The sequence below is a fragment of the Solanum lycopersicum genome, chromosome 1 (assembly GCF_036512215.1).
Source record: "Solanum lycopersicum chromosome 1, SLM_r2.1".
NCBI classification, from domain to species: Eukaryota; Viridiplantae; Streptophyta; class Magnoliopsida; order Solanales; family Solanaceae; genus Solanum; species Solanum lycopersicum.
The window spans coordinates 93,156,056-93,180,836 of NC_090800.1; the positions used below are offsets into that span (position 1 = coordinate 93,156,056).

The following is a 24,781-nucleotide window of genomic DNA, read 5'->3' on the forward strand; positions in this document are numbered from 1 at the left end:
ATTTGCTAAATAACTTTTCAATTTACATACTAAAAAAAACACATCCAAAGTGAAAATGTGAAATACTTCCAATTCTTGTGATTCTTTTCTTGTTTAACCCCCCCCCCCCACCCCCACCCTCCCCCCTGGGGCCATCTTCTTTCCCCCTAAAAAATGAATTGTAGAAAAACTGTTGGGTGGAAATAGTTGAAGTAGCTACAGACCAAATATTATGGGGACATAATAGGAGTTATGTTAGAGGAGTGGCCCTAAAAGATGGTGCTGGATCGATACATATTCATTTGTTATTAATTTACTGTTTTAAATTTAGATTTTATTTGATATGAAATTGTTTTTACAGTTAAATATTTTATTTTTTAATATATATATTTTAATAAATTTAAATTTAATCAAACTCAAAAATAAATATTTAAATACGGAATAGAATTTTTTTTTTAAAAAAAAGGCTAAGAGAGTCACATTTCTCTCTACATGTGAATTTAACTGACACTGGTCCTCTTTTGTCTTCTGTCGGCGCTTATTTGCTTTCACTTTCTTTCGACTCATCCAATCCTTGCTCTTCATTTTTCCTCTCCCGTGACCCTTCCTATCTTTTTGCAACCACTAATATTTTATTTAATATTATTTTTTATTAAAATTTATATTATTTTAAAAAATTATATGGTGATTCACATTATAATACATATTTGTTCTTAGAAAAAGAGTATTTGAATTAACGCAATTCTAAGAGGAAAAAATTATTAATTTACGATTATAAATTATTATATACTTTATGCAAATATAGAATTTTTCCTTTAATATTAGAATCTCATAATCATAAACACGTCATAAACAAAATAGAAATGACCCTAAAAAAAATTATATAATTTAAATAATTTTTTATATAAATATAATAGATGCTGAATTTTTAAAAATAATTACATTTTATATTTTAATTTTTTTATCAAAAATTCTAATTCATATCTATCGTGGCAAAGTCACCCTTCATCCAAAGAATATCAATTGCACGGTTAATTGGAAAATTGTATCATAAGACAAGTTTTTTTTTTTTTTACATAGATAGAGAGTTTTTTTTTATTATTGTATTACTTATTTTTTAAATATACATAGAGAATTTTCTTTGTTAATTTATTTTTATTTCTTTTTGTATCCTAACTTGACATTGAAATATTTGATAGGTGGTTAAGAGAAAAGTTATTTATATATTTTATATTAAATCATGCATAAGTATTATTGTTATATTTTGGTAACATTCTTTATTATGATAGTTTTATAACTCAAAATTGTATAACTAAAACATATATAAAATAATGATAAAAATACATAAATAATTAAAATCTTAGACAATTAATCTTTATATGAAGTAATATATGAATTCACCTGTAACGAACTTTAGTAAAAAAAAAAATAATTTTTAAAAAAATAGCTACTCAACTCTAATCATCTACTATTACTGTCAATTTTTAATTGTCATAATTTTCTTTTCTAGAATCAAATTATAAAAAACATAAATTAATAATATTTAAAATATATTTTTTTAATCATTTATATGAAAGCAAAGCAATTTATAATAGTCTTCATATAATTTTTAAAAATCTAAATATTTTGTTATAAAAATATCGAATCAATATGATCTGATGTAATTTTAAAAATTAATTTAAATAAATATTTAAAAAGCACAATGTGAGAAATAAGAATCGATGGATGGAGTAAGTGTCCGTTTGAATTAACCTATTTTAAGTTAAAATAATTTTTAAATAATTTAAAAATATTTAAATAAAATTAAAAAGTGCTTATAAACACTTATTTTAAAATTAAAATAATAAAAATAAATGTCGCTTAACAAACTACCTCTAGGCTCTAAATAGCTTAATGCTTATACAGGATCACAAGGCAGTCGTGTAAATAAAATAAAATAAAATAAAACAAAGAGAGATCACTATATTCTGCTACTACTATAAATTCAGGAACCCAACCAAACAATTTTCACACACCTACTAGTAATAGTAGCAAGAAGAGAAGAAGCTTAGAAAAAAAAATGAAGAGAAATATAATTTCTTCAAAATTAATGCTGCTTCTTCTCCTTCTTCTTCCATTATTAAACTGCCATGGAAGCTACCTTGATTATACAGAAGCATTAACCAAATCCATTCTCTTCTTCGAAGGCCAACGCTCCGGCTATTTACCGCAGGACCAGAGAATGAGCTGGCGAGGACATTCCGGTTTAAGCGATGGATGGGAGATGAATGTTGATTTGACCGGCGGTTACTACGACGCCGGAGATAATGTGAAGTTTAATTTTCCGATGGCGTTTACGACGACGTTGCTTGCGTGGAGTGTAATTGAATTTGGGGAAATTATGCCGCCTGCTGAATTACGGAATGGTTTAGTCGCTATCCGTTGGTCCACTGATTATCTTCTCAAAACTGTTTCTCAGCCAGATCGCATTTTCGTCCAGGTTTGTTATTCACTTTTTTAATTATTATTTTTTGGATGGGACTAAACGAACAAAATTAATAACAACATCAACAACAGGAAATCCCGCAAGTGGAATATAGAGAGGGTAAAACGTATATTTAATCGTATCACTTTTTTGCAGAGATATAAAGACTGTTTCCGCGAACGAACCAACTTTTTTATGCTCTGTTTCTACTGTGTATGTTTTGTGCATGTAAAACTATTACTCCTCTGTTTTTACATTTTGTGATTATAAGTATGTCATTAATTAATTAAGAGGAGGTAATGCTTTTTTTAAGAAAAAATTAGCCAAAATATTTTAGAAATACGAAATTGCTATTATCTTTTTATAAAAGATTAATAGTGGGTTTGGTATAGAAAAAATATTTTTTTTTAAAAAAAATAAGTAAATTTCTCGTTTATTTTATTGTTATATTTAATCAGTAAAATAATATGTAATTTTAAAATACCTATATAATTTAAATACATATTTCATTTTATGTAAGGTAATTTAATTTGGAATTGAGTTTAAGAAAGAAACGAACCTTTTAAAAATTTTGATTCAAAATAAATGATATAAACAATAGAAATTTATGTCAGTATAAAATATTTCATTAAGGAATAAACATTTTATATTTAAATTAAAATTTAATATAAAAATAAAACATAAATTGGTTGGGAGTGTAATGTAAGGCAAGTAGGAGGAGTGTAGTGAGAATGAGAACTTATGGTGGAAATTGCATCGTCGAATAAAAATGAAATGTGACGGAGAGGATAGAGAAACAATTAATAATATGAAATTTATTTCTCTATTTTTCAAATAAATAATCTTTAATTCTTATTTAATTAAACATGAAAATATCAAAAATATTTTCTGAAAAATAAACTCAAAAAGTAAATAAGTTCTACGTGAAACGAAACTGATGGAATACATACGTCAGTAATTGACATTGATTAGCTTAATAAGTGATTCAAAGTGCTTAATAAAGTGAGTTTGAGCTGGACATTGATGGTACGAGCAGCTTGTTTTAAACATAGAATTTAAATAATTTTTAAAAAAATTATAATTTTAAATTAAAAATCTATAAATTGTATTAAACATTTTTTATATTTACGTGGAATATTATAATTAAAAAATTATCAAAAGAAAAAAAAATAACTTAATAGCATTTTATAAAGTCCTTGTTAGGATTATGAACATTAATATCATGACTTTTTGTTAACTTTATTAACGGTTAGATCACACTTTTATTGCTCTGAGTTGATAAATAGTATTTTCTTTGTTTAAAAAAAAATGATCTTATTTTTTTTAGTTCGTATATAAATAGAATGATTTATTTACATTTTTGACAACTCTTTAATCACACGATTAAAGAATATTTTGGTACATTTGACATAATTTTAATTTAGAATCACAAGATTAAAATCTTTCTTTTTTAAAATTCCGTTCCAAGTTAAACTAGGTTATACTTTTTTCAAACAGAAAAAGTAATTAAGAGAAACTTATAAAAAAACTAGTCATTTTTTAAACTTCTGTTCGTACGGATGAAAGTTCCACGTAGAATACTATAGTAATAAACTAACAATCTATTTATATAGATTTGAAAAAATTACCTCCCTGAACTAGCTTGTAGGATTAAATTAGTACGGATGAAAGTTTCACATAGAATACTATAGTAATAAACTAACAATTTATTTATATAGATTTGAACAATTACCTCCCTGAACTAGCTTGTAGAATTGAATTAGACGTGTTATTATTTTTTAGAATTTTCAATGTGAAAAAACTTGATTTGCTTGTGAATCGGTTGGATGTATAAAGGAGTATTACAGTGGCAGGTATAGTGGTTCTGATAAAGAGAAACATGTACGTTGATAATATGATGGGTTGGTTGAAATTTATTCTTGGAATGGATGTGTTTGTTGGTTTCTCTTTTGGGTCATACGGCGCTAAGTTTTTGTTTTCAACGAATTTTTTTTTATTATAAGATGATATTGTAAAATTATTTTTTTATTTATAATTTTTTTAAAAATAGATAAAGTTAATAATAAATATCTATTTCTTTATATAGAGGGGAAGAAAGAGAGGAGCTAAATGAACATATTCTCTCTATTCCTAAATAAGTGCCATTTTATTAAAATGATTTGTGTTATATTAATAAATTTAACATGATATATATGTGTGCGCTTCCCATTATATCTTTATACTCCTTATCTTAATAGTGTTTAATTCTCAAAATAATATAGTTAAATAGAAATAATTTAATAAATTATTTATTATATTTATTAATTTCTGATGTAATTATGCTTAAATGTATGGTTATTCTCCCACATAACCTTAAACCTTATTGCGTGGAACTTTTCTGTCTTTTCAATGTAGTAATATTATTATTATTATTATTTTTTTGGTTTTAGTGTTATCCTTTCGATATTTGCATACGCAACAAAACATGTTCCTATGCATAATTTAGGGACATAGCTAGGATATTAGCGTGAGTACGCTGTAATTTTTGTTTCAACGTCTTTATTTTTTAATTATAAAAAGTATAGGTTAGTATGGAGCTATACATAGATATATAACTTTCGTACATTTTTTAATTATAAAAAGTATAGGTTAGTATGGAGCTATACATAGATATATAGTAACTTGTCGTACTCCAAGCACGTGAACCTATAATGTTGGTCCTACGTTGCGTAAATTGTATTTCTCTTGGTCAAGATTAATTGTCCCTCCCTATAAGCTTCCCTACTTTATCCTCTTTATCATTCAAATTTGTTATCTTCATCGTTGAAAACGAAAGAATAACTTACTATTTGAACAATTCTATCTGATCCACTATGGTTTTATTTAAGAACTTGTTACGTAGTTCATAAAAATGAGTTTAATTGTTAATTATGAAACTAGTTTAAAATAATTTGCAAGCTTTAAGTAAAAATTTGATATCACTTTTGGTCTCTCAATCATCGGTTGATTCGTATTTTAATTAGCCTTAGTATTATTGTTGGACTAAAGTATATATAATTTTCAATTATTTGAAAATTTCACTTTCGAACCATTTATATGTGACTGTTCATAAAAAATTATTGTTTCACTATTTAATTACCCATAACATATACATAAAGGGACTAAAATCAAAAAAATTAATAAAAGGTTAAATATTAGATCCATAAACAAGTAGGACTAAACCAGAATATATAACCTTATAAATAATTGAGAGACCAAAAATATGAGTATTTAGTTGGTGTGAAAAAAACTAGTAGGAGTATATCTCATGTGATGCTTTATTTGTTTGGTTAGAAAAAATTAAATGGGACATTAGTAGCCATCACTTTTGGTAGCTGACATATTTACTTTTTGTATATTGATGATTTAATTAGGTGGGTGATCCTGTACTGGACCATGACTGTTGGGAAAGGCCAGAAGATATGGACACTGCTAGGACAGTGTACACAGTGGATGCCCCGAATCCGGCATCTGATGTGGCCGGAGAGACTGCAGCTGCCCTGGCAGCTGCATCTATAGCTTTCCGGCCCTCAGATCCCGGATACGCAGAGACACTTTTGAGAACATCCACAAGGGTGTTTGATTTTGCAGATAGGAACCGTGGAGCTTACAGTGATAATAACAATATTAGAGAAGGAGTTTGTCCATATTATTGTGATTTTGATGGATATCAGGCAAGCATTCTTCATCTCATACAAACTAATTAGCTCATTATTGTATATACAAGAAATTTTGACCTAACATACCATAATTATTTTTAACTATACTTGTATATTTAGAAAAAAGAAAATAACTTAATAGTGTTCAATTTTTTCAACGACATAAATAAGGATGACTTTTGTAAACTATGTAAGTTATTATTTTTCTTTCTCATGGTTGAAATGATTAATACTTATTTTAGGACAGAAAGAACAATCAAGTACGTATATTTTTAAGGGGTAAAAAAAAGGGGAGGGTCTAACGAGCTTACTTAAAAAAATAATTTTTCTAAGTTTAAAATAAAAGTCAAATCTGAAAATAATTTTTAAGTCAAAAATAAAAAGCAGGGGAAATCTACTTTTGGTTTTTAACCTATTTTAAGTTATATTTTAACTTAGTCAAATACTTATTTTTAATTATTATATGTTTGTCAACTACTTTCAGAAATCAAAATCAAATTCAAAAATAGATTTGACTAACTTTTTAATTCAATTCAAATACCTATTACTTAGTTGCCCTTGGACTCTAGAGTGAATTCACATAAACGAATTAAAAGAGTAATTTTGACTAGAGTTTAATTCACATGAATTTTTAAAAAGTTCTTTTGAATAGCCATTAGTGTTTGTCCAAGTCTCTAAAAGTTTCTCGAAAGTACTTGGAAAAAACTTTTACCTTCTGAAAAACAGCTTAATTTTCTTTACTTTTGTTGAATTATGTGTCAAAGTTAAAATTACATGTGAACATTATATATAACTAATTGAAGTGTTTGAACAATAATGATTAGGATGAATTGTTGTGGGGAGCAGCGTGGCTAAGAAGGGCTACGCAAAGAGACGATTATCTAAGTTACATACAAGAAAATCGGCAGACACTTGGTGCGGATGACAATATTAATGAATTTGGATGGGATAATAAACACGCAGGCGTAAATGTTCTTGTTTCCAAGGTCAGATTCAAATTTTTATTTTTATCATACCAAACGCATCAAATAACAATAAGTTTTAGACATAGTGTAAATCGACCATAGAGTATAATGCAGAGATTAATAATGCAGGAAGTGTTGGATGGGACCACGTACTCCCTTCAATCTTATAAAGCATCAGCAGATAGCTTCATGTGTACATTAATCCCAGAATCATCATCTTCTCATATACAATACTCTCCTGGTGGACTAATTTACAAGCCTGGTGGAAGCAATTTACAACATGCCACAACAATCACATTCCTACTACTAGTCTACGCAAATTACTTAGAAAAATCATCACAAATATTGAATTGTGGTACTATAAGTGTGAGTCCATCGATGCTTCGAAAAATTGGTAAGAGACAAGTCGATTACATTTTAGGTGAAAATCCTAAAGGTATATCATACATGGTTGGTTATAGTAATTACTATCCTCAAAAAATTCATCATCGCGGATCGACTATTCCATCGATCAAAGATCATCCTCAGGTCATTGGATGCAACGAGGGCTCGATTTATTTTAACTCATCGCAGCCTAATCCAAATGTTTTAGTTGGTGCAATTGTTGGTGGTCCTGGAGAAGATGATGTTTATGATGATAATAGAGATGAATTTCGTAAATCTGAGCCAACTACTTATATTAATGCACCATTTGTTGGTGCACTTGCTTACTTTGCAGCTAATCCTAACGTTAATTAGATGATCACCATACCTAATTTAATATTATGGTGATGCATTGTATATATAATTAAATAGTCTCTCATCTTGCACATGCAAAGAAGGAAGAGGCTTTTTTTTTTCCTTGTTAATTTGGATTTTAAATGATGTGAGAATGTATTGTCACAATGACTTATTGTGACATTTTATATAGAGTGAGTATATTATTATTAAGTTGTTCGAGTTTTTAACATGTAAAAATCTTGCATGTTTGCTTTTATTTTGGAAAAAGAATGTAAAGGAAACATTCTTTAGCCATGAAATTTATGTTGTTAATTTTGATGAATGTAAGACTATTTTGCAATTGAAATAGTTGGATCCTCTCTCTATCAATATTTTGACAAATGAGAATTTGATCTATTTATCTATTCTACATTGGTTTAATTTCAATCAAAGGAATCAATTATCTATTAATTGGTTATTGATTATTCGAACATTCATTAATGATATTAGATGCAAAGCCCCATGCTGGTACGGACTCACAAATCATATTTAAAAGTAGTCTTATTTATTTCTCGATTCTAATTTACGTAACATATATTTATTTTTTAGACGATTATAAAAGAATGATAAATTTTTTTTATTGATATAATTGAATTTATTATAAAAAGACATATATAAAGTAACTTTAATTTTAAATTATATATATCAAAATTCTAAGAATATATTAAACAAATCAATAAAAAAATTTGAAATTTCAGATATACCATTGTCATGAAGTAAATTTGTCAATAGACCTCTTCTATTGATGGTGATGATTATTAATACTATTATCCAAATGCAAAGAATTCATTTCAATTTGCAATTTTCTTTTTAGTATTTGGTCAAAAGGAAAAGGAAGAAATAAAAGAAGCAACATAGGCAAATCACACACACATATTAAATGACAAGGCATGGGGCAGATAGAGACGCGTGGGCATTCATTTCTCAATAAGGTTATTAAATATTTGTCAATAACGTCCTTATTAAATTAATGATTAAAGGTCAAGAGGATATACGAAATATTAAAATTAAATATTGTTTTTATTTATATAAAAATGAGAACAAAAATAAATTAGGTTACAGTTGAAGAGGTGTTCAATATTATAATCTAAGCCCTATATAATGTTTGTCATGTATTCCATCTTAATAATAATAATTAGAGTGCGGAGTTAAAAGGGTAAAAAAAATTATCAAAAATTTCAAAAGGGCATATTAATTTTTTCTAAAATCAAAATGGTAAAATCGCTCACGATGTAGCGACTTTTGCATTCTGAAAAAGTGAAATCGCTGCAATAGCAGTGATTTCTTAAATTTGCTTTTTTTAAAAAAAATAAAAATTAAACAAATCGCTCCACACGGAGCGATTTTCAAAAACAAAAAATGTATTAATTAAGAATTCATAACATAAACACATATAAAGATCAGCCCCAAAAAATGTGTTAATTAAGATTACTTTTTTTTGAAAACTTAATTTAATCGGTTAATTTTTTTTGCAGCGATTTAATTAAATTTTCAAAAAAAAATTAAGTGTAAATCGCTGCCTTTACATCGATTTAATTTTTTTTTAAAAAAATTAATTAAAAATCGCTGCCAATGATTTTTTTTTTAAAAAAAATTGAATCAACTTTTCTTTTTAAATAAAGTAAAAAAAAATTAAAAAAATAAATTGATGGAAGTCGCTGCAGAAGAAGCGACTTATACAATTTTTTTTTTTATTTTGAAAATCGCTCCGTGTAGAGCGATTTGTTTGATTTTAATTTTTTATTTTTTTTAAAAAAAACAAATTTAAGAAATCGTTGTAATTGCAGCGATTTCACTTTTTCAGAAGGCAAAAGTCGCTACATCGTGGACGATTTTACCGTTTTGATTTTTTTTTAAAAATTGATATGCCCTTTTAGAACTTTTGACAATTTCTTTTACCCTTTTAACTTCGCACTCATAATAATTATCTACACGTTAAAATCATTATATTATAAAGTCATTAACATATATAATCACTAATGTAAACGTCAAATCCTTTTTGGAATTAGTCACTTGGTAAATTATATCTTATTGGAACAAAAAATAATCAATCAACAACTTCTAATAATCAATCAACAACTTCATTTCATAATGAGATAAATCATTATCGTTATATATCGTGCTAAAGAATTGTCTCTATTCCATTGAGCCTATTTAGATCCGAACGACCGTATATTGTTTTTTAATACATTCAATTGTCTAATCAATATTTTGACAAACACACTCTTAAAATTATATGATCTTTGCATTGATATGTTGACTTACTACTCTTCCCACAAGAGAAAACTACGATATATCACGTGACTACAATATATTTTATGACTTTTCAAGAAGTTCAATTCAAATTTCAAATATTATTTTGTGATTTGTACAAAGTTATTTGGGCAAAAGAAAGAAATTACAAACTTAAAAATTCCATTTATATCTTATAAGTTTATAATTATAGAAATCTCTCAAACTAATACAATAATATAAGTGTTGATTCATTAATCTGATGCACAAGATATATTGATCGTTAAATAAGATACATACATGATATACTAATCTGATGCGTGATATACATTAATCCGATGTATGCGCTGATACATTAATATAATGCGTGAAATGAGGGATTTTGGAGATTTGTAAAAACTAATAGGGGATAATGGTAATAAGAGAACTTAAAGATGAGATTTCTATCTTTTTCACCAAGATATTTTAATAATATAACCTTTTCCATATGAAAAAGGGTAAACCATATAATAAGAAAATACTTTGTTTTACAATATCTATTTTTTTAAATAAAATATAAATAAAAAGTCCGTTGTAGTCTAGTTGGTTAGGATATTCGGCTCTCACCCGAGAGACCCGGGTTCAAGTCCCGGCAACGGAATTATATATATATTTTTTTTTTCTAAAAAAATTAATTTCCTTTTTTTCTGTACCCACCCAAAAAATACAGCCCAAATCCCTCTATTCAAAGGCCCAAATTCTTACATTCCCTCAAAAAGAATCCCTGTATTCTAAGTTTGTACTTGAAGCTGAAACATTGATTGGATCGCTTTTATTACTTCTTTTCTCTTCTTTGAGAGAAACGAAACGGTGGGCGGTGGGCATATAAGTTTGGTGGGGTTTTCTTGGTTTGTGCTTCCACATTTTTGAACTCATAAATTAAGGTATCTATGATTTCTGTAAAGGAGTTCAAGCTTTCAAGTTTGGTTTCGTTTCAATCCTTTTGACATTTTTGCTGCTATTTAAAGTTAGGCGATTTACTCTCTGTGTTTCGTCTTGATTCGTTGTTTCGATTATCTTAGGTTATAAAGAAATTCAATTATATGAGGAACTATTGAACTCGAGTTTGAGTCTAAAAAACATATACTTGCTGCTGGATTCGGTTTTGTTAGAAGAGCATTGCATGATTGAAGTAAGTGAAAATATATTTGCTAAACTATTTGCAGAATGTGTCTGGTTTAGAAAACGTGATTGTAAAGTACTCACTGTTTCATTAGGTCTCAGGTTCAAATATCAGCAGAGACGAAAACATAAAGGTGATTCCTTTGCGTATGTACTAGTCTTGGTAGATAGTGTTACCTGATATTTTTATTGGTGGGAGGTGGCAGGTATCCGTGAAATTAGTCGAGAAGCTTACAGGTTCAAGTTTAACCTGAGACTATAGGTGATTTTTTCGTACGTGTCCTAGTCTTGGTGGACAAAGTTATCATGAACTTGTTTTTTGGTGGGAGGTGGTAGTGCAATTAGTCAAGGTGTGAGAGACACCATGTTTATCAAAAAAAGAAGTGCTGATTGTTTCATTGGTACATGAAAAAGATTGGGTGCTTTAGCATTTTTGATAGTACTTCATATTTCATGTATAAAACCTCTGCTTATTCATTCCAAAGTCAATATGAAAGAATATTGTTAAGTTTGGACTAACCAGCTACTTTCACCCTTTTGCTGTGTGTGAGAGAAGCTTGAGGTAGGCAGAAGTGGAAAGGAAGGGCCGGTAAGGATGCAAGGTAGGAGCTGTAGTGATGAGCTAATACTGAATTCGTGTTGCTGTGGAAACTTAACAAAGTAAAGGTTATACATTTAAGTATTAGTCACCATAGAATTACACCCTTGAGGAATAGTCGCATATAATTGGTTTCTGTATGTGAAGGACACTTTTGATTACTCTGCTTATTGTCTCTGAATATTAAATGACATGTCTTACCAATTAGAAGAAAATGACATATCATAGTTGAAGTTTAGGATTTGATTTAGAAGATGTTTAACGTTTTAGCGCTGATGTTTGAGTAAATGCAAATCTAGTGGTTACTCTGTCACTCCTGATAATATTATGTTGGCTATGTCTGCTGCATCTTCAATGGTTCTGCCTTTGGATTCTATCAAGTACACCGAGACCTTTCATAATGAGTGGTTCTTTCATTTGAATGAAGTTTGCTTCTCTCTTTCTGTATGGTCAAATAGGGAGTATATTATTGAATCCTCATTCCCTTGATGCTTCTGTATGTTTAATTGTTGTCTTGCTCTTAGTAGTGACACTCACACCAAGCCTTTTAACTGATTTCATCAATTATAGGCAGTTCTAGTCTGCTACAACAGCTGAAGATATTCATCTGTCTCTGTGTTGCTTGGTATTATAATTGTTTAGGTTTGATCCTGAATATTTCCCCAGTGATGAATTGTTGATGCTAGTAATCCACTTTTTGCCATCTTTTTGTGGTTGAAACCTCAGTTTCATGACATTTGAAACCGTTGTATTGTGGTCTTATTTTAATTACTTGTGCTTGGAGTCATAAAATGTTTGTTGATGATTCCTGAAGGCTTTACCTATGTACTTTCTGTTGCAGGGTGGTTGCTAAGGAATATGACTGAACTTCTCTCCATGGCCATGGCCATGGCTGTTGATGATGACATGAAAGATGACAGTGATTCTCCGCTTGACCTCATTTCTATAGATAGCAACAAGAGTGGAGATGTGCTTTCACCTGAGGATGTAGCATGGGCTGACTCATGCCTCATTAATGATCTTGCTATATTGGACCACGGCATGGATTCTTTGAAGCATGTCTTACTGGACACTTTTCCTTCCCAAGCAATCTTTTCTGCAGTGGTAAGGGATGACTCTCCTCAAGACTCTCGTATTGTCCCCTCTATTGAAGAGACAGAAATTTCAGGAATTTTAGATGACTCGATTTATGATTTTTCTCCAATTAATGAACAAGAAGGGGACACTACTCGTCATCTGATTAATAACAAAGATCCAGATATTTTTTGGTCCAGAATTAACTTAGAAAATGTTTTTTCTTCCACCTATAACGAGAACATGAGAGTAGTTGAACCCTCCGATTCTGAAGTAGATTCAGAGTTTTCAACATTTGTTGAAGAAAATTTGGATGACGATATATTCAAGGTCTGGGAACTTGACATTCCCGATGAGGAAGATGGACTTGTTAAACAACTCAACAAAGCCCTTGTTGGAAGCTCCGTGGACTCCATCCCTCCAGCTTCTGAAAATGTTGAGGTACTGGTCAACAAGTTGGTTGATGATATCGTTTCTGGCCTCGATGACATGTCATTGAATCCAACAACTGATTAAGTTATGTTGCAAATCCAAATTCTGATCTGGAGCATGCTGCTTTAGATGCAAAGCTCGAGGTAGTTTAAAGAAAACTTCAACGAACCCGTTTTGCAGCTTACTGTTTCTGACTTGATTTCTCGTAGAAAGAGGTTGGCATGTCTGTGCATGGTCCAAGAAGGAAAGACGATCATATACGCTCAGGCATAAATTTGCAGATGTTGCTCAATGTTTAAGTTATTTAGCTTGATTATTAAGTACAACTAGTATAAGAAAACAGGTTTTTGTCCTTCAATTTTCCTTGTATATTGGTATATAGATTACTTAGTTAATGCTTTCCTTCCTTTTGAACTGGAGTCTGTTAGCTGATACAATAAATGGGATTTTAGATTCGGTGCATGAAATTCTTCTGAGTTTTTCTTTCAGCCTTGAGACGGTTAAGTAGTGAGGAATTTTCCGCAAGGGTGAAAGCTCGTCTCCACAAAGTAGTTAGATATATTTTTCATTTACAAATTTTGGAGGTATCCTGGATTATATGAGGTGCGCGCAATTTGGTTTGGACACTATTATTATTAAAAAAGAATTGTTAGAAATATTTGAAAGTCACTGTCAAACCCAATCCTGGAACTGAACCATGACCACTGATCACCTAGGGATAACCAAAACAAAAAGGAAATGTTACCAAGCCACTCAAGGTAGGATTGCTAATCAGAGCCTCACGTTTGTCTACCATTACAATAATTCCATCTAAATCAACAACTTGTACAATGTGCCAAGTAGACAAAATAATCAAAATTACATGTCAAAAAGTCATTGGTTGGCTCATAACCACCTCAAATGATACATCTTCAATTACACTTTAGCGCAGTTATAAATTTTAGCACTCTGCTTGAGAAATTTGTGTGGCAAAGAGTGACACTGAGAATAGATTGTGCTGAGAGATAAGGAGATTTCTTGTAGAGAGGAAAAAATTTGAAGTAAAGAAAAAGAAAATGGCCTCAGCATCTCTACTAAAGTCATCCCCAGTTCTTGACAAATCTGAGTTTTTAAAGGGGCAAAGCCTTCGTCAGCCTTCTGTCTCAGTGGTCCGTTGTCATCCCACCAATGCTACTTCTCTTACTGTCCGCGCAGCTTCCTCTTATGCTGATGAGCTCATTAAAACCGCTGTAAGTTTTAGTTTAACGAGTTCATGTTTTGTGTACTGTAAGATTAAATTTTATGCATCAATCAGTCATCTGTCACGCAAATGTGCATCACTATGAATTTTATGATAGTACAAAAAAAATTTACACTGTTACTGTGTATAACTTAAAACTCTTAGCTATGAATTAGTGTACCGAACAAATTTTTGTTGCTAACAATAAAGTGTTTGTTATTTGTAGAAAACTGTTGCATCACCAGGCCGTGGAATTTTAGCCATGGATGAGTCGAATGCCACTTGTGGAAAGCGTTTGGCTTCCATTGGTTTGGAAAACACTGAGGCTAACCGCCAAGCGTACCGTACCTTGCTGGTGTCAGCTCCAGGCCTTGGACAGTACATCTCTGGTGCTATTCTTTTTGAGGAGACCCTCTACCAGTCTACCGTGGATGGACGCAAAATAGTTGATGTTCTTATTGAGCAAAACATTGTTCCTGGTATCAAAGTTGACAAGGTATATTAACCTGCACCCACAACTTGAAAAAGGACAATAGTAAAGAGTTATTGTTGCTGGTGAAAAAATATAGCGAACTTTTATTTTGTATAATATTGGTCTGAGCAGAAACTTAAATGGAATGACATGATCAGTAAGGATTTGTATAACCGACCCCAACTTGCTTGGTCATATATGTGGTTATACTAACGATAGAAGAGGAAAGGCAGGATTGTAACTGTTTAACAAGAACAAGTTATACTGAAATGAGATTTCTGTCAATCTCCTAATCATTATATCTGTTCACAGGGTTTGGTTCCCCTTGCTGGTTCAAATGATGAGTCATGGTGTCAAGGTCTTGATGGACTTGCCTCGCGCTCTGCTGCATACTACCAACAGGGAGCACGTTTCGCCAAATGGTACATTTGGAGTCCTAATTCACTTTGTTATTTTCTCATAATGCACAGCGGAAGAAGAAAAAATTTATATGGACTATACCAAATAGTTGTTTTAAAAGGTCTTTTTCATCATGTTAGAAGTTTATATGCTAATCTATCCTCCTTTTGCACAATATTGGTAATGAGATGAATTAAAATAGAGCGACAAGTCAGTGAAGATTCATATACCCGACCCATGTTAAGATTAATGCTAAAATTATGGTAACTTATAGGCGTACCGTGGTGAGCATTCCCAACGGACCATCTGCATTGGCTGTCAAGGAAGCAGCATGGGGCTTGGCTCGCTACGCTGCCATTTCTCAGGACAATGGTTTGGTCCCAATTGTGGAGCCAGAGATCTTGTTGGACGGTGAACACGGCATTGACAGGACTTTTGAGGTAGCACAGAAGGTCTGGGCTGAAGTCTTCTTCTACTTGGCTGAGAACAATGTCATGTTTGAGGGTATCCTCTTGAAACCAAGCATGGTTACTCCTGGTGCTGAATGCAAAGACAGGGCCACTCCTCAGCAGGTCGCAGACTATACTCTCAGTCTCCTCAAGAGGAGGATTCCCCCAGCTGTCCCTGGAATCATGGCAAGTTTCTCTCCGTTTCATTTTAAATGACCGTCTGATTAAGCACAAAGTTTAAGAAAGAAAATTTTTGCCACATATCAGAAGCACCTTTAAAACTTAGGTCTTGAACATTCTAACAGGCTATAAGAGCATGACATTAAGGGTAAAATAAGAAGTTTATAGTAACTTTACTTTCCCAACATATAGAATATGAATTGTTAGTCCATTGCTAGGGGTAGATGAATAAGTGAAAGTACATACCTTATGCTAATTGATTCAATATTGTTGGGTTGTGAGCAGTTCTTGTCTGGTGGGCAATCAGAAGTTGAGGCTACATTGAATTTGAATGCCATGAACCAAGCTCCAAACCCGTGGCACGTGTCGTTCTCTTACGCAAGGGCTCTTCAGAACACTTGCTTGAAGACATGGGGAGGACAACCTGAGAATGTGAAGGCTGCTCAGGATACTTTACTTGTCAGGGCCAAAGCGAACTCTCTTGCTCAGCTCGGAAAGTACACCGGTGAGGGTGAATCCGATGAAGCTAAACAAGGAATGTTTGTAAAGGGCTATGTCTACTAAGTTATTAGGCACTGAAGTCTTGAAGAATAGGGGCAAAAAAAACAAAGATTATGAGCTGAATGGTTCATAGTGAAGCAGAGAAATGATGAATTATCTCATACTACTAAGTTATGCAATTAGTAAAGCCATAGAGAAGAGTATTTTTGTTCATTTGATTACCTGCACTTTTTTTTTTAACAACTTTAATAAACTTTCTTGCTGATTGAGACTAGTTAGTGTTGCTTTATGAAATTATAAACCAGCTCTTTGTTTTATTATGCATACTGAATAATGAAAATTACTTATTGTGAGCATATGGTTTTCAGACATTTTAAAAGCAATACTTGTTACCAATAGATGATAGATTCTATTCTTTTATCCAAGGAGGCTAAATATATCTTGATCCCCTGCACCGAAAGACATTTTTACCATACAACAACAACTACTACGATTTCATCCCAGGCTAGCTCGGATCGACTATATGAATACTCACCGTCTATATCACTCTGTTTAAGGACTTCAGTACTTTTTATGTACATTTTGAAAAATTAGCAAGTTAGGAAGTAAGATCCCTTCTACAAAACTACATCGATATATGCAGTAGTTGTGGTCTTCATTCTTGAAGACCTGTAATCTTTGATACAACCTCACTAGAACCACACCCTATAAGCTAGCTAATTGAGGTTGGGTGGGAGAGCCCGATGCAATATACGCCCCACATCGGCTCCCCATTTAACCAATGTGGGACTCAAGGGCATTCCTTGCAATAATATCATAACAGCGGCACCCCAGGGGGTGTAATGCAGACAACCTGCCCTACTGTAAGTAGTAGTGGTTGCTTTTATGGCTCGAGCCCGTGACAACCACACAAAGACAACTTTACCTTAGCTCCAAGATCAATCTATAAAGATTAGAAGGAAATACTGTAGAGCTTCTTACTGTTGAGGCAGTGTTCCAGGAAATCTGAACCGGGTTGCATGTCGATATCCCGATCCCACTGGCGTGATACTTTGTGCTTATTAATGGAAAAAGCGCTCCTTAACAAAGAATGTTTCCATACCAAGGACTCAAACTCGAAACCTGGTTACAGAATCCACAAGATCACCTAGAGTTAATCTCATAGATGATATCATCCAAGAGAAGAAAATGTTGAATCCAGTCCTGGAAATGCCAGTCATAAGATTCCAGAGCAGTCTTCTGCTTGGTTAAACCGAATCGGACTCAACATGTTTGGTACTGGGGTTTTACTCCCCAGTAGTTTGTGTCAACCTTGAATGATTATAAAGTTTAACAGAATTCAAACCAGATGAATTACAATAGTAATGGTGGAAATTTGATGAATAAAAACAACAATAAATGAATGTCACTGCTATACAGTTCATCTTGAATCTGTAGAGATTGTTTTTTCTCATTACTCATTACAGAAAATTACAGAGGCAAATGTGGTGACTGCAGCCTTATCCTCTCTCCAAAGCGAGATGGCAGAATTTCTTTCTGATCCTCTTCTCAAAGTATATGCATGAAGTGGTTGAATAATGAACTTCAGAGAGCTCTTCACTCAAGAAATACCTCAACTTGGTCCCGGCTAGTTCAAAAGCTTCTCTTAAAGCTTTGACATTGCATAGAACTCAGCTGGGGCCGGCAACTCCAATTCATAATTCAAGTTTGAAATTTGGAATGGCAGCAGCTCACATCTACACTTCAAAAAAGGGAAACGATAAGCATGCGAGAGAGATAGAAAGTTATGCTTACAAGCCTTATAAACTGAGCAGTATTTATCAAGTACAATTCCACGAGTTCAAACTTAGACATCTTCAAAGTTTTGCTTTGTTATATTTTACATACATAGTCAAAGAACATGTATTGCATACAATGAACATGAGTGCTGCAAAATTGACCATGAACATCGTAGAACTGAACAGTTCAAGCTAGATATTTTACTGATATGTTACACTTTAAAGTACATATTCGGTACCCAGCTCAAGATGAAAATCTAGCACCCAATTCACTATCTTACTGCTTTTACAACTCTATTAGGGTTCTTTAGTAGGGTGTATAAGAATAGAGCTGGATAGGGTAGGTGTATACTAGTTATGCTGAGCTTATTTCTTATGCACTGTTTGATTTGTTGTATTAAGTGTCTTCACTATTCCTGCATACCTAGAAAGCATTTCTCTCTTACAAAACATCCTATCAGCCTTGCAATGTTTTTCTTGAAGCGAGGGTCTATCCAAAACAACGCCTATACCTCACAAGATCAGGTTTAAGGTCGGTGTACACTCTACCATCCACAGACCACACTTGTGGGATCACATTGGGTATCTTATTGTTGTACTAAATATCCTATCATTATCAGTTGTCTTAAAAGAGAGAACTCATTCTACTAAGTGCCTTCGTGCATTCTGCATAACTCAATTCTTTATAAGTACCCCATCAAAAAACAAAATGATAAATGATCCTCTTTGATGCATGAACAACATTTTTACGTCTGTTACCTTCCTTTATTGGTTTATAGAACCAAAATAAATTTGTTTTCAGTCTAATTCAAAACTGCCGAAGTACAATTCATGTATGTAGTTTATTTCCACTACCACTAAATCCATAAAATTGAAATAGTTGGGAAGGCAATCCTTCTTCTCCCATTCCTGCTCTATATCCCCTTCCAGCTTCTCCAGAAATGAGATATTTTGATCTCACCGATTCTTCAATTTCTTCCTTGCTGAAAATGGTTTATTCCTCTTCTTTTTGTTAAACTTGTTATCCTCATCATGTAACTGCTTAGCAGCAGCGAGGCACTCAAGAGAAATTGCAGTGACAACACATCTCAGCCGAAAAGGTTCAAATGCCTCTCAAGTACCTTTTTTTAACCCAGCCACCTTGAAGCGCACCTAAACGTCCTTAAATACTTCTTCAGAATCTGCAATTAAGTACAGCACAGATCCTTTTGCAGAAAGTGACAATCATTCTTTCATTGCTTATATACACTCTTAATGGAAAAAGGTGTCACAACCCATAAAATGTCTGACTGAATAGAATATTGCATATGTACATGCACATTGTAATTTGTAATGGCAAAAAATTAATAGTACTATTCAAGATACTCCAAGACTTTGACAAAGTTGATAGAAGGGCATTACAAACTCAAATTCACTCAGTAGAGTACATACCTTGATCACTTCTCTGGTTCTCTTTTGAAGGGCCCATCAGGAACCACGCCGACAGACTCATGATTGCTACCACCAAGCATGTCCATTACTTGTTCCTGCATTAAATTTTATAATTACTGGAGACCAATAGCTGAACAAAGTGACTGAGATAGTACTACCAATTTGAGTAGATACCTGATTATTTGACGTTTGACCATGCATCCTTTGAGGTCTGGAGTTAAGGTCAATCAACTCATTCTCCACTTTTACGCTATTATTCACGTTATTTTCTACTGCTGTCATAGCAGTCTCCCTGTTTGGTTGGTGATTGTCTATCATAGGGAGTTTAAAGGGCTGTGCAGTCTCCCTCCTTACATCACCTTGTTCAGTAGATGGCAATCCTTGCTCATTTGAAGGGCCCAATTTATCCCCCGGAAACTACAGAAGGACATAAAAGAAGAAATAAAATAGACTCTTCCCTAAACGCAAGAAGAACTTGAAGCAGGGCTTGTCTTAGCATGAATTTACAAACCTCAATCCTCTGCCTTATAAGGAGATATCTTCCATGGGTTCGTTTACCTCCAACATGGACAATCATATCACATTGCAAACAAAGGGAACTTCCATCGATCTCACAATAAAAGAAAGCTACATACATGTATCCAGCAAAGAAGCAAAAACTTCATATAATGTAGCCATCTTGGCCAAAAGAAACAGGATGAGGAAAGAGAAGAAATGAAGCTACATACCAGGTGCATTTTCGCATATGTCGCAACGCTGGATTTTACTGGGGTCAGCTAGCCCAACTCTTACATGTCGACTTGCAAGCTTGTTGCACAAATGTACCTAATATCAGATATTAAGGACCGTGAATTTCTTCAGTAGAAAACAGATGAATTAAAACTTGTGAGTCACAAAAGTGAATACCAACCAAATGTGACAGAACATATGGACCTAATATCAGATATAACAAGGACCGTGAATTTCTTTCAGTAGAAAGCAGATGAATTAAAATTTGTGTCACAAAAGTGAACAAGCAGATCCCAAACAAATGTGACAGAACATATGGACCTAATATCAGATATATCAAGGACCGTGAATTTCTTTCAGTAGAAAATAGATGAATTAAAACTAGTGAGTTACAATTGTGAAGAAGCAGGTACTAACCAAATGTGACAGAAGATTATATTTTACCAAATTAATTCCTTACAAGTGAATGTTCTTCTATCCTGCAACATGTATATCATTTTTGTGTTCTCAAACACTAGTAGTTCCTTGGAAGATCAGACAAGGGAAGTAAATATAGGTGAGACGAGGCGTGAATGAGCAAATGCTGGATATGGAGAAGTTTCCAACACGCATCAGAATATATAAGCCTAACTAGATAAAGGTGTTATGAAGAGAATAATTCCAAAGAAAGCCTTAATAGTCCATTAGCACCCAAGGGTGTGGTTTAGCGGTCAATGAAAACCATCAGAAACCACAGTTAAAATCATAGAGACAACAGAATCTAATGATTTCTTCTCACCTTGCCTAAGCTTTGGGGAGGAGAGTAATGTTACCTATATTGGTGGGAGATAGGAGGTACTTAGTGGAATAATCGAGTGAGGAGATGGGCTGGACGTCACCTTTATCAAACAAAAATAAGGCATCTAGTCCATTCAGGTTGATCAAGAGTGTGGATGTGGAATTTCAGAAGGTGCAGTACCAAAAGGGATTGCATTGAATTATATACTCTAGAAGAGAAGGCATAGTATAAGTAGTAAGTACAAAGAAAGAAACATAGACCACCATATGCACTACATCAGTGGAAGATGTAAAGTATCTAAAAATCCTAGATCCCTCTCTGCACAACAAAGTGGAAACCAACATAATGGACCTCAAAGAAGATAATTTCATCCCTTTAGTTAGATAGTTTGTATACAACAAACAACAACATACCCAATGAAATCCCACAACTAGGGTCACAGGAGTACAGCGAGTATCCAGATCTTGTTGCTAACTTGTGGAGGTAGAGAAACTGTATTTGAAAGACCCCAGCTCAAGTGCAGCAAATCAAGTAGTTATGGAGAGAAATGGCAGTAATGAAAATACGGCAATTAATAAGGAAAACAGTACAGAACATCCTGACAAGGAACAATAACAACAACAAATCAATGCTATAGCCAAAACAGAGATGGCAACATACGTCAAAAGCAAGAAACTACATGAATGGTAACATATATCAAAATCAAGAAACTACATGAATAAGGCAAATACTAAGATAATGAACCAACCAATTCAAGATATCATAGTACAACAACAAACGGACACTCTTTTAACATAAACAACATCCATCAGTAACCCAAGATTTAGACAACTTATTCTCTATCAAGAACCAAGAAATCGAGTTACACTGAAAAATTGGAATTCGACAAATACCTTTTCGTCACAAGAACGGCAGAGAGCAGCCTCATCAGCAGCACAGAAAAGTATTGCCGCAGCACTTTCACAAACATCACAAAGGGTTCTCATATTTGTTTCTATATTTTCACTCTTCAATTTCCTTTACTCATTTTTCAAGAATCCACTTCAGGCCATTGATTCACTCATCATACTGTCGATTTAACAAAAACAAAGAACACCCACAAATCTGTATGAAATAAAGTTTTAGTTTTTTTTGCCAAAGATAGAGGAAGAGTTAAAATAAAGAGACAAAAAGGGAATCTTGGGGTCTTGACAAGAAAAGAAGAAGTGGTCGAGCTGTGCTAAGAAAAGAAGAAGAATGCTGAATGAGGAAAGAGAGGAGAAAAAAAGAAAGCGTGGAGGACAAATGGGATCAACAGTGAGACAGACCCACACAAAGAGACGCAACAATATATATAATTTGAGTCTTCAAGCTCTAATGTTCCTATTTTCTTGTCTAAATTGCCTTTTTTATCCATTATGTTGCCAAATTAGCATGTTAAGTGGTTTGTTTTGGTTTTTGTTGTTTTGGCACGCAGATGATGTTGCGACCAATTATCATGTTACATGGTTTTGAAATTTTTATGGCATAGCCAAGAACATCTAGGTCACTTCTTTGGTGTAAGCTTTACGGAGCTACTTATATAGTATTGGTTGGTGGTTCTGGTGGGAGGAAGTGATTGTTTGATAAAATAATTGAATATTGGTGAAAGTTGATCCGAACAATATAGTTACAAAAAGTTAAAATATTGATTGTGTTTTGTATAATTAAATGGTTTCATTGTTTGATATAGTCAAGAATAATTTAGGCCGTGTCTTTGGCTTAAGCTTAATAGAGATACTTATTAGTATTGGTGGCGTTGGTGAGAGGTAGTAGTTGTCTGATAAAATAATTGAGTTTTTGTACAAGTCGATCCGAACAATATCACTACAAAAAATAAAAATACTGATTTTGCTACGACCAGTTAGCAAGTTTCATGGACTTGATGATATTAGCCAAAACACTTTAGATCGATTTTTCAGCTTAAGCCTCGCAGAGGTATGTATCTAATACCAGTGTTGGTATGTATCTAAATATTAGTGTTACTCGCTTTGATAATACAAACAAGAATACTTTAGGTGATTTCTTCAACCTTAATTGAGAAAAATTATTTGATATACGTGTTAAAAGAGATGTCAATTATGTGGTGAAATAGTTGAAATATGTTATTAAAAAATAAAATAATCAAGTTGTAAACCAACATAGTTTAGTTGTCGTCTTTTGGATGTCATTCTTTTTTTTTTTTACTTGATGTATTATAAAATTGAAATATTAGCAAGTAGAGAAAGATAAAACAATATTTATTTATTTTTTTGGTGTTGATAATTATAATTTCCACTAAACCCCTTTAAAGAAATGAAAAATGGCCTCTTTAGACAATATGTTATACTACATTAAAATTCAAATTGCTAATCTTGATGACAAAATCAAATAAACCCTCCCCACAATCTTTTAGGCCCTTACTTTGGCCTTGTTTTAAGTTGCCATTGTGACTTTGCCAACACAATCCATTCCCCCCCCCCCCCCTATAACCTTCTTATTCCTCTTGTCCTGCCCCCACACTACCCTAGCCTTTTGTTATATTTTCTATGATATGAAAGGCTAATACAAATTTCATAAATGAAATGATGGCAATAGTTCTACATTTGAAATGTCAATTATATTACTTTTTTATCCTAGAAATGACAATTATCATACACACCACCAATTACTTGTTTCATCTTTTGGATGAAAGAAAATTACAATAGAACATATTTGCTCTAACATATTGTAAGTTTTACACTATCCAATTGCTCTAACATATTGTAAATAAGTAACTATAAAAAAATTTATTGAAGGCTTCAAATGTAATCAAGTGTATTTAGCCTCTTGACTTTGCCCCCCAAAAGACTTCTTTTTACATTGGTCCGTTAAAATCTTATTGACACATGCTTCTTTCTTCGTCCGTTTTTAAAAAAAAATGATCATTTTCTCTGTTTTAGCGGTTCATTAATTTTAAATTTTTCACATGACATATTTAAGAATATAAGATTAATGAGTATTTTGATATATTTGACATTTCTTGAAATTTAAACCACAAAATTAAAAAAAAAACTTTTTTATATGACTTACTTTCTTTTTAATCAGTCCCAAAAAGAATAATATATTTTTATATTAAATAACAGTTTAATGTTACTAATGATTTATGAACACACAAATATCTATAATCCATTACTTATTTCAATTATAAATTTCAAAAAAAAAATTCTTCATATATAAATTTTATATTAAATTAAATTAATTCATATAAAATAAAGGAGTATCTATTTTGAGTTTGGTGGGTAAGAGGATTTGAAATAAAAAGTAGATAAAAATGAGGTCCACAAGTAATCCAATAAGATGGGCCATGGTCATTGGACACGTGAGAATCAACAAGGGTGTGGCTGTTGAAGATTTTATTGATACACAAGATTGTCCTAATTTACAAAGTAGGATCAAAACAACAATTTTTAGCCACATACTTCTAAAGTCCTCTTCCTTTATTTTCATCCACTAATTCCTTTCTCT

General features: G+C 32.3%; 4 protein-coding genes and 1 non-coding gene across 9 annotated transcripts; 4 read left to right on the forward strand and 1 right to left on the reverse strand.

The window, feature by feature from the left end:
• Window positions 1-1,847: 1,847 nt before the first annotated feature.
• On the forward strand, window positions 1,848-8,174 carry LOC101245995 (endoglucanase 24-like). Its single transcript, XM_004230836.5, has 4 exons — window positions 1,848-2,458; window positions 5,836-6,135; window positions 6,945-7,106; window positions 7,215-8,174. The coding sequence occupies exons 1-4, from the start codon at window positions 2,039-2,041 to the stop codon at window positions 7,821-7,823; spliced, it is 1,491 nt and encodes a 496-aa protein (XP_004230884.1). The 5' UTR covers window positions 1,848-2,038; the 3' UTR covers window positions 7,824-8,174.
• A 2,469-nt stretch (window positions 8,175-10,643) lies between these two features.
• On the forward strand, window positions 10,644-10,716 carry TRNAE-CUC (transfer RNA glutamic acid (anticodon CUC)). Its single transcript has one exon. It is a non-coding gene; the product is annotated as a tRNA-Glu (tRNA).
• A 32-nt stretch (window positions 10,717-10,748) lies between these two features.
• LOC101266769 (uncharacterized) lies at window positions 10,749-13,808 on the forward strand. Of its 4 annotated transcripts, XM_010317028.4 has the most exons (4): window positions 10,861-10,999; window positions 11,138-11,247; window positions 11,333-11,371; window positions 12,677-13,808. In XM_010317028.4, the coding sequence occupies exon 4, from the start codon at window positions 12,694-12,696 to the stop codon at window positions 13,423-13,425; it is 732 nt and encodes a 243-aa protein (XP_010315330.1). In that variant the 5' UTR covers window positions 10,861-10,999; window positions 11,138-11,247; window positions 11,333-11,371; window positions 12,677-12,693; the 3' UTR covers window positions 13,426-13,808. The 4 variants fall into 4 exon arrangements, with proteins under 4 accessions (XP_010315329.1, XP_004230960.1, XP_010315330.1 ...); XM_010317027.4 differs by lacking the exon at window positions 11,333-11,371 and having other exon boundaries at window positions 10,749-10,999; XM_004230912.5 differs by lacking the exons at window positions 11,138-11,247; window positions 11,333-11,371 and having other exon boundaries at window positions 10,749-10,999.
• Window positions 13,809-14,305: 497 nt separating this feature from the next.
• Window positions 14,306-16,916, forward strand: FBA1 (fructose-bisphosphate aldolase 1). Its single transcript, NM_001346974.1, has 5 exons — window positions 14,306-14,570; window positions 14,787-15,056; window positions 15,345-15,454; window positions 15,706-16,066; window positions 16,346-16,916. Exons 1-5 carry the CDS (start codon window positions 14,397-14,399, stop codon window positions 16,622-16,624), a joined length of 1,194 nt encoding a protein of 397 aa, NP_001333903.1. The 5' UTR covers window positions 14,306-14,396; the 3' UTR covers window positions 16,625-16,916.
• A 916-nt stretch (window positions 16,917-17,832) lies between these two features.
• Window positions 17,833-22,811, reverse strand: LOC101264380 (B-box zinc finger protein 19). 2 transcript variants are annotated; one of them, XM_004230904.3, is made up of 6 exons: window positions 22,171-22,811; window positions 20,499-20,595; window positions 20,282-20,397; window positions 19,945-20,187; window positions 19,771-19,865; window positions 17,833-18,297 (listed from the first exon to the last, which is right to left on the reverse strand). In XM_004230904.3, exons 1-5 carry the CDS (start codon window positions 22,261-22,263, stop codon window positions 19,776-19,778), a joined length of 639 nt encoding a protein of 212 aa, XP_004230952.1. In that variant the 5' UTR covers window positions 22,264-22,811; the 3' UTR covers window positions 17,833-18,297; window positions 19,771-19,775. The 2 variants fall into 2 exon arrangements, with proteins under 2 accessions (XP_004230952.1, XP_010315332.1); XM_010317030.4 differs by lacking the exon at window positions 17,833-18,297 and adding an exon at window positions 19,050-19,520 and having other exon boundaries at window positions 22,171-22,810.
• Window positions 22,812-24,781: the final 1,970 nt, after the last annotated feature.